The 9999-nt window shown below is 32.7% G+C and overlaps 2 protein-coding genes across 2 annotated transcripts in view; both read right to left on the reverse strand.

The window, feature by feature from the left end:
- The window catches only part of LOC108571460 (death-associated protein kinase 1-like), a 7013-nt gene extending 3898 nt beyond the window's left edge, over positions 1-3115 (reverse strand). The window contains exons 1-10 of the mRNA XM_017933515.1: positions 3073-3115; positions 2362-2440; positions 2162-2274; positions 1934-2094; positions 1738-1858; positions 1346-1646; positions 1194-1242; positions 676-792; positions 326-598; positions 73-255 (exon numbers count right to left, since the gene is read on the reverse strand). Of these exons, the coding sequence (XP_017789004.1) occupies positions 73-255; positions 326-598; positions 676-792; positions 1194-1242; positions 1346-1646; positions 1738-1858; positions 1934-2094; positions 2162-2274; positions 2362-2440; positions 3073-3115 (1440 nt within the window). The remainder of the gene's footprint in view (positions 1-72; positions 256-325; positions 599-675; positions 793-1193; positions 1243-1345; positions 1647-1737; positions 1859-1933; positions 2095-2161; positions 2275-2361; positions 2441-3072) is intronic.
- A 1019-nt stretch (positions 3116-4134) lies between these two features.
- On the reverse strand, positions 4135-6363 carry LOC108571557 (T-complex protein 1 subunit gamma). Its single transcript, XM_017933625.1, has 4 exons — positions 6188-6363; positions 6030-6091; positions 4684-5821; positions 4135-4611 (listed from the first exon to the last, which is right to left on the reverse strand). Exons 1-4 carry the CDS (start codon positions 6222-6224, stop codon positions 4196-4198), a joined length of 1653 nt encoding a protein of 550 aa, XP_017789114.1. The 5' UTR covers positions 6225-6363; the 3' UTR covers positions 4135-4195.
- Positions 6364-9999: the final 3636 nt, after the last annotated feature.

The following is a 9999-nucleotide window of genomic DNA, read 5'->3' on the forward strand; positions in this document are numbered from 1 at the left end:
GAAATAATTTTAGTATTTTAATATAAAAAAATTACATTTTTATATTATATTTGAAATATTAGAAATAACTACCTTTGCGGTATAATTCTGACTTCTGGACCTTCTAAAAAATCCAAAACTAAAAATGCCCGATTTTAAAGAATTTATTAAGGAGGATTTTCCTGATGCACAATGTCCTAAAAGTCTTATATGTAGACGATCTATTGGTCTATGTGTTGGTTGCAACTGTTTAATATAATTTTCACGTTGAATAGGCTAAAATTTAAATTAGTGTTAGTGAACAGTAATGCGGAATATAATAAAAACAGGTAGTTTGTAGACATACATTTCGAAGCTTATCCAATAGTGATGCAATATCAAGATGTCCGTATTTGATTGCTGTTACATCCGCTCTAATCCCACGATTTGATTTATCAACGTCACAACCAGCAAGGCACAAATGTCTAACAAGATTAATGAAACCATGCCTAGCAGCCACATGTAGCGGTGTTAAACCTTTCATATTGGGTGTATCCAGGTCTATTCCATTTTCTATTAAAAAAGTTACCATTCCCTCATCTCCCGCTTCACAAGCTATGTGCAAAAGCGTATCTTCTTTCTATATGAATAAACATAATTATTAATATCTGATTTGCATTATATGTAATACGAAATATGTATTAAAAAGGATCTCACAGAATCTTTCACATTCAATGGTGCTCCTTGCAGTAATAATTGAGACACAGCCTCAAGACAGCCTCGTTTAACGGCACTAATCATAGCTCCACCAAGACCTTGAGAGGCTTCTGACTCCTACAGAATAACAAAAAAAAATACATCTATTCAGTATTATATTATTTTATATACATATTCTGTTTCATCAGCAATTGTACTACAGTATTTAATCATAAAATCATATATTTTTATATACACATGCGGATAAAAATTTGTTCTTAAAAATAAATTATCAATGACAAATAAAAAAATTTGTTATATTTAACTTAATAATATATATTCTGTGAGAAATAGTGTGTATATATGATGTATAATGTGTATGTAACTGTACAAATGATACTAACATTAGTCACGCGATGTACATAAATAAATGTTATTTCGTAAGAAATAAAAAAAATAACGTGAGCGATTGAAAACAAAAGTTATAATCAGCTCTGGCAATTACAAAGGAAATTATAATATTGCATTCAGGAACAGACCGTGAGGATCCAAGGATGTTTAAGGCACGATTCTGCAGTTCCTCTTTCTCTGAAAGTCAAATTTTTTGGTGTTATATCAATACATTTCAAATCATTCTTCTTAATCTCAAAACTAAAAGTTTTAATATAGATTCTAAATTGTTTATACTTACTTTGGATCCTTGATCAACAAGGATCTTATGAAATCTTTGGCAATTTCAGAAACTGTACTGAAATACTCATTGTCAAACTGATATTGACATGCAGCAACATTTGCATAAGTTTCTTGTTTATCTTCACCTAGAAATGGTGATGCACCACTTAAAAGAATGTATGTTAGAACACCAACTGCCCAAAGATCAGTTCCCAGACTGAGTGGTTCATAATTTACAATTTCAGGAGCAACAAACTCAGGTGTACCAAATAATGCTCTGTGTTCAGATCCAGGTACTAATCGATGTGACAGACCTAGATCTGTATAAAATAACGAATTAAACATATTTTTTTTAACATTTTAATTACTCCACTTATGTGTAAACTTCAATAACAGATGTTCATATGTTACCTATTAATTTTATACTTGGCATTGGTGGAGGAGTTGATAGAAGAATATTTTCAGGTTTGATATCTAAATGAGCAACTTGATGAGAATGTAAATGACTGAGAGCCATTAAAACTTGACGAACCTATAAATAAACATCATTTGTAACAAATCTGTCATTTAAATATTAAATTAAAAATCTGTTGTAACAATTACAAACCACATGTGCAGCTTCTAATTCACCAGATGGTACCCAATGAAAAAGCTCTCCCCCAGAAATTAATTCTAAAAGTAAAACAACTGTCGTGCCTGTGTCAACAACTTTGTGCAATGAAACAATATTTGGATGTCTTAGTCGTGCTAATAAGCCTGCTTCTCGAGCTAAAATACAGAATTAATAACTGTCTATCCCAAAAAAGAATATTAGCTGATATGTCCAAAATATTACCAATGTCTGCTGCTGCCACACCTCTGGCAACTCGTCTTTTTCTCATAATTTTGGCAGCATATAATTCTCCAGTTTTTACTTCCATACATTTTCTTACTATCGCAAATTGTCCCCTATAATTTTTAAACATATACATAGTGAAAGAAATATATATATATATTTTTCAATAATATAGTCTACAGAATTATGGGATAACTTACTTTCCAATCTCTTCCAATAATTTATAGTTTCTTTCAATTGGTTCATGATGAACCTCCATTAAAGTGTCCCACTCAGGGCCTAATTAATAAATTAAGATTATCACATGTGTAAAAATATTATTTTGTTTGTATCATTTAACTATCATAAAAAATTTTATTTATTTCCCTAGTAGAATAAAAAACAGTCGATATTCAAGTCAAATTATTAACTAATAGAAAATAAATTTTCACAAACGTAATACACAAACTATTCATACGTATATATAGCACAAATACGAATGATTACAAAATAATAAATATTTCATTTCTACATAAAAAACTTCTCTCAGAAAGCACTATTTACAAATACTCATTAATACAAATAGAAAAAGCACAAAAAAATATTTTCACCCAACTTTTAAAATCAATGCATGATACTACACAATAATAACTATGTATTAACAATTGCCGTTCAAAACTAACAGAACATAGACACCTGTCAATCCTGTAGTAAACAGATTTGAAAATCACTTCCGTATACACGTAGCCACGTGGATGTATTCTCGTTAAGATCAGAATAATCGTGTATTAAAAACGTTGCTGATACACTTTGCATCCCTCGATCGTATCAAATCGCGGAGAAATATTAAACATCTGCCAGCCTTGACAGAAACATCGACACGATATTGTGCAGAAAGATTACAAAACAATTGAAAGGAAGTCGGTTTTTACCACCGTTCGAAGTTCCCAATTGGCGAGACGTGCCTGGCATCATCTCACGTTCATGCTCATCGTTCAATCTATCCGAACAATTTTAAGTTTCGCAAAGAGCCGTTACAAAAATTGTGTCCCATTCGTCGGCCTTCACTCATGCCGGCCACCCTACACACACAATCGATATACCTGTGTCGCGTGAAACGCCACCTTTCTCAAAATGCATTGCAATCTCATAGAACCTTCTCTAATTTTTTAAATTGCTTCAATCATTTGTTTCACACATTTTTAATCATCGCTAATTACTTGTCATTTAAAAATTGCAAACCAGCTTTCCCTTATTGCAGAACGATATTACTGTTTTAAAGATTATTATGACAAAATAATAAATAAAATGAAAAATTACCGATGCTTTTCGTTTTTTCAAAATATCTCATTAGAACTCCACGATTTATGAAAAATTAAATTCGCATTCATTAATAGCGGAGTAAGTAATAATGGTTATCAAACAGTATCGAAAATTTTTCCAGGAATTTTCTACGGAAGTTCTATATAATATTCAACATGGTACAAAAAACCAAGTTGTTTACAATGCAATTGTCAACTTATGATAAAATAAAAAATTTATACTCATATTTTGCATAAAATGCTGTCTATTTGACAAAACATAAGTTACAGAACAGAATTATCCATATTAATGAGGTATAATATAATGCAAATAATAAGTACATAAAAGTTCAGAAGATATTTAAACAGTATTGTATCATTACGGTATATTAAACAGGTAGTGAAAAAGTGTATAAAATACGAGTACATGTTGAATGGTGATTCTTATTCTACAATTCTACAAAAGGAAGTTATTAAAGCAATAGTCAGTAAATTGATTACCAGTTACAGAAATTGCATATTGTTAGCTTGTTATAAATAGGGAAGCAAACAGCTGAAAATAGTTCAGAGATAAATACAGCATCAATCTTTAATACTTTATCAAAGTATTTTTATTATTATGAAAATGCATACAGACAGGCAAATAATGCTCTTCATGAACATGAATTGGGTTTTAATAAAATTATCGTGGACATGAAACATTACATGTTAACGCAAGTAAAAGCTTATTGAGTGCAATATAAATTTAACGTTTCTAATCTTTCATAGCTTCTTCTGAAATTTGTGCGGGTGGAGTAGGCTCGTTGTCTGACTTTTTCTTCTTGCTTCCTGATACAATGTCATCAATTCTTAGCAGCAAAATAGAAGTTTCAATAGCTGTTTTGTAAGTCTGTAACTTCACAGCTAGAGGCTCCCAAATACCGCGTTCTTTCATATCTACCAATTGACCAGTTTCTCCATCAATACCCCATGTCATTCCTCCAGTAGCATGTTTTGCACGTAATGCTGTTAATGTTCTGATGACATTTGCTCCACAATTTTGTGCAAGAGTTCTTGGAATTATCTCTAATGCTTGAGCTACAGCTTTGTAAGGCCATTGTTCTACACCTGCAAGTCTTCCTGCTTTCTCAGTCAATAATCTTGATACTGCCATTTCAACTGCTCCTCCACCTGTAATAATACAAATACAACACAGTAAAATATATTATACATACAAATCATTAGTAATAAATTATTAATTACCTGCTACCAATTTAGGTTCAATAAGAAGATTTCTTGCAACATGAAGGGCATCCTGTAAGTTCCTTTCAGTTTCATTTAACACATCTTTACTGGCACCTCTCAAAATTATAGTACATGCTTTAGGATCTTTACATTCTGTAATAAAGCAAAAGTATTCATCTCCAAGTTTCTTGATTTCAAAGAGACCAGCTTTGGTACCAATATCTTCTTCCCGTAATTCTTCTGTACGGTTAACAACAGTTGCACCACAAGCTCTTGCAATTCTGTTAATGTCACTCTTTCTTAATCTACGAATAGCAGAAATTCCAGCTTTGACAAGATAATGTTGTGCTAAATCTGATACTCCTTTTTCAGTGATTACTAGATCAGGTTTCACAGCTATAATATCTTCACAAGTTTTCTTAACAGACTCCTCTTCCAGTTCTAAAATCCTGGTGAAATCTGTATCTTTCATTATTTCTATGTTAGTCTGAGATTCTCCCTTTTTATATTCCAAGGAACAATCTAATAGAACTATTCTTGGATCCTTAATATGCCTTCTCATTTTTGGATGAGTAACATCTTTGTTAAACATTACACCCTTAAGAACAGTGCTGTCTTCAATAGTACCACCAGGAATTTTCTCTACTTTTGCATATCGCTTTATATCTATTTCCCTTCTACCATTCTCTTCAAACATAACAGTATAAACTGCATCTAAAGCAATCTTACATGCTAACTCAGACCACCGTCCAATAAATTTAGTTCCAACACAGGAATTTATTACTTGAATCAACTTGCTTCTATCATTGCAATCTAGATCAATGCTGACTTCATCATTGAGAATGGTCACTATATCTTCTAAAGCTTGACGGAATGCTCTTATTATGATAGTAGGATGCATATTTTGTTCAAGGAATGGTTCAGCAACCGATAAAATTTCTCCTGCCAATACAATAACTGATGTAGTACCATCACCAACTTCTTCATCTTGAGTTCTAGCTATTTCTATCATTGATTTTCCAGCAGGATGTTGTACTGTTATTTCACGTAATATAGCATTTCCATCATTGGTCATAACTATGCCTCCCATTGGGTCCATTAACATTTTTAACATTGCTTGTGGTCCCAGACATGTTCTAATGACATCTGCAATAGCCTTTATAGAAAAATATAATTAAATGTAAAAATAATATAGAATTAAGGAATGTGTAATTCGTTAAAAAATTTGAATAGTATCAGACATAAGAAATATCAATTATAAATAGAATTAAGAAGTTATTCTTAAAAAAATGCACGTGGGCGTGCGAACGTTTGTCGAAAGCCTTAAAAGGTAAATACGTAGGGTACGTATGATGCAAACTCACCTTTCCAGCTTGGATATTTTCTCTTTGAACTTTCCGGCCGGTGTTCCGTTTCGTATTCTGACCTGCAATAATCAAAGCACACGACATCGTGGAAATCAGATCTTTTTAATTGAGTTTCTAAACAAATGAAAATCGGGATCGTCATTGTTTTAACTTACTTAAAACTACAATCGGAGCAGCCCCTGGTCCGAACATTTTTGTTTGACTTTTATAATGATAAAATACTCTGACAGAAAACGACACTTAAGTGCACGCTTGACTTTTCCAGAAGAAAACGAAAGACGAGACTCCTTAATAATTGGTTAGCAATAGGAATAACGATTGGCGAATAGTCTTAACGTGAAATACACTGTAGCAAAGTGTTTATTGCCAACAATACTAAGAAATATCCCTAGAGTATATCTTTGCTCTTATTGTTTTAAAAATTCTGGAATGTACGGCAATTTAAATATACGAATGAATAATTCCTTGCTGATTATTGGTGTAATGTTACGTATATTTCAGTAAATATAAACATGTAGACAAATAATTAGAAAAATATTTTTTATTATTCCCAAAAAAAAGGGATTATAATTTCATCTTTTGTGTACAATATATCATTCATATATAATGACATAATTATTTAATTTACAAATGTTTATTTAATTGTATTTTGTATATATTACACGCATGAAGTTATTCGACAATTCCTTTAGGATGATAAAAAAGATGTAGTTAATGTAGAATTCAGGTTAACCAATGTTGTCATCACAGACGACGTATTTAGTCGTGCTTATTACGAGGAATAACTTGTCGACGTATTTAAATATTTAGCTTTACAGAAATGAGTAAAACAAGGAAAGGAATACGGAAAAACGAGGATAGTACTAGAGAAATGAGTTAGACAAGGCAAGGAATACAGGTAGACAAGGATAGCACTAGAGAAACGAGTAAGACAAGGAAAGCAATATGGATGGACAAGGACAGAAAAGTTGAAAAGTGAAACTATCGCCATCTCGTGTTTGGTGGCGCGAACTACGACTTTTTAATAGGAACACAGAATATCAACAGAAGTATTAGACAAGGAACGTACTACTGTGCGAAAAGGACAAAGAGAGAACGCTTCCTATTGGTCGCCGGCCGCCATGCTACGCCTTCCAGGTCCTAAATCTTGTCAGTCGGTGAAAAATCATTAATAACTCAATAATTACCATGATTTTGTGAACTTTTAGAATTGAAGAATGAAGTGTGAACCTTTAGCTACTTTCTCATATAGATTTTAATGCTCTAGACCCTTTCAATAATTAGTAATTAACAAGTTTAGTATGTGATGTCGGGAACGATACCGCATACCGTCAAGTACCTTGATGGTTTTTCAATAATTTTACAGCTTTTTACTAAATTTTCATGCAACTAACTATATGCGTCTGAAAGGCAACTCCTTTGGCTATATTCTCATATAATATTTATTCACATGTCCCTTGTGGTTTGATAGTTATTTAAAATTCTTTAGGTGAGTATTACACCAGTCGCATTCAAGCGTAACACATTTTCGTTAATTCAATGGAAACGCATGGTTAATTATGCACTTTGAAGTATGTAGAATGTAGAATAGACTTTTATCTATATTCTTTAATAATTTTTGTAGCCATAAGTGATGTGGTTTATCAGATATTAACAATGCTTTATAACAGTTGACTATACTCGAATACGATGAATTGGGGACTCTCTCATATAATGTTTAATAACTCTTAAACTAAACGGAATATGTTAATAAAAATTATATGAGAATATAGTCAAAGGAGTTGCATTTCAGACGCATATAGTTAGTTGCATGAGAATTTAGTAGAAAGCTATGAAATTATTGAGAAACCGAAAAAGTATGCGGTTCGTTCCCGACATCACGTACTAAAATTGTTAATAACTAATTATTGAAAGGGTCTAGAGCATTAAAATCTATATGAGAAAGTAGCTAAAGGTCCACACTTCATTCTTCAATTCTAAAAGTTCACAAAATCATGGTAATTATTGAGTTATTAATGATTTTTCACCGACCGACAAGATTTAGGACCTGGAAGGCGTAGCATGGCGGCCGGCGACCAATAGGAAGCGTTCTCTCTCTGTCCTTCTCGCACTGTAGTGCGTTCCTTGTCTAATACCTCTGTTGATATTCTGTGTTCCTATTAAAAAAGTGTAGTTCGCGTCACCAAACACGAGATGGCGTTAGTTTCACTTTTCAAATTTTTTGTCCTTGTCTACCCCTGTTACTTTCCTTGTCTTACCTATTTCTCTAGTGCTATCTTTAATTACCGCTACTCGTTTCCTTGTTTTTCGATTTTTACGAATTTCTAGCGGTTTCAGGACTTGGTTTATTTAATTTTGCAATGAAATATAGTTTAAACAACGAGTTCTTTGTAAAATGAAATGGACGTGGTGTGTAAGGGAGAAATAAATAGACAGTAAAATGCTGTAAAACAATACTAATATATTGTAATCTTTTGTAAAATACAGTTTGTACGCTTATCTTACGATAAATAATTTATTTTTTGATAAATAATTGTATTTCTTCATTGCTGGCTGATGCTGAAGTCCATTCCTTGATTTCAATGGTGTTATAGAAGGTCCGTCTGTAATTCATGCAAAAAGAACATTAATTTTTCTAAGTTTTTGTAATGTAAATTGTTATTTGATAAAAAATACTAATTATTCATAGTTCTATCCACGCAATCCAATATATGTAATTATTTTTACATACAAATTTAATAAAAGAGGATTTTTTACATATGTCGTCTTTACCATCTTTGACGGTTAGGTTGAGTATAATTTCTAAATTCACGGCTCTAAATCATAGAGGGCGTGATGAAACCTCTGATGCTTTGCACGATCGGTATTTCAGTTCGTGAAGTCCTATAAGGTGATAAATCTATCCTGCACCACGTCTACACACTAACGTAATTAAAATATATAAAACCTCGGACACTGGAAACTAGATATGCACGAATGCATATGAATCTGTTCTTACTATTCGAGGAAATAAATGAACTATCATTTAAAAATTAACACTTTCGACAAACTTACGAAAAGAACAAGTGAAATAGACGAAGAATTAAAAGTTAATATACCTAACTTTGAATAAGGATCTAAAACACATTATGATCAAAATTCTCATGCATCGTTAAACATTCTTTAGACTCTCATTTAAGGTTATGCTTCAGTTAATTCTTCCACCGATCTATGTATTTTATCTCTATAAAATCTAACAATTACGTTTCTGTAAATCACTCTTAACCACAACTATTATCATATATCGGTATGTATCTTTTACACTCCATCGATCTTTTCACTAACTGCAAGAAGTTCTGCAAGAAAAAGAGAGCCTGCAGAATATGCAACATGTTACGCCATAATACGAGCGTTTTACGTACAAGTTAATACCCTAACTGACACGCGCTTCACAAAGCTATAATCTAGCGGTACAATCGTCGTCGCAATGTCTAACATTCGTCTTCACAAACCATGCGAGGTAACGTGTGCAAGGTGAAACCGATTAAAAGGTAACATTAATCGGGTTACCTCGTGCAACGAGTGCCTAATCGATCGTAGACTTTCAATTTATTACGAAAGTCCACGGAGTACTGGCGTCCCTGCATACTTGCGCGTCATTGAACGTCGCGGCGCGCTAACCACGCTCAACTCACCGATGTTAGGAGACTGCATTTATGATAACGCTCGATTTCAAGGCCGTGAATACACTCTCTTACCGATGCACGCGCAACCGGTTCCCTCGGATTCTGCCGATCGTCTGGCGGAAGGTGCGTCGCTTTCGCGCGACTAGTTCAAGGAAAAGTTAAATATTAGAATTGTTTCGTGTTCTATTGAAACGTCATTGACAAAAAAATTAACTACGTAAAAACATTATTGCTCTTTTTATTCGATCTATTTAAATCGTTGATCGTAAAAATTCTACTTAACCTACAATTCTCATGCAATA

The sequence above is a fragment of the Habropoda laboriosa genome, unplaced genomic scaffold, assembly GCF_001263275.1.
Source record: "Habropoda laboriosa isolate 0110345459 unplaced genomic scaffold, ASM126327v1 scaffold40, whole genome shotgun sequence".
Taxonomy (NCBI): Eukaryota; Metazoa; Arthropoda; class Insecta; order Hymenoptera; family Apidae; genus Habropoda; species Habropoda laboriosa.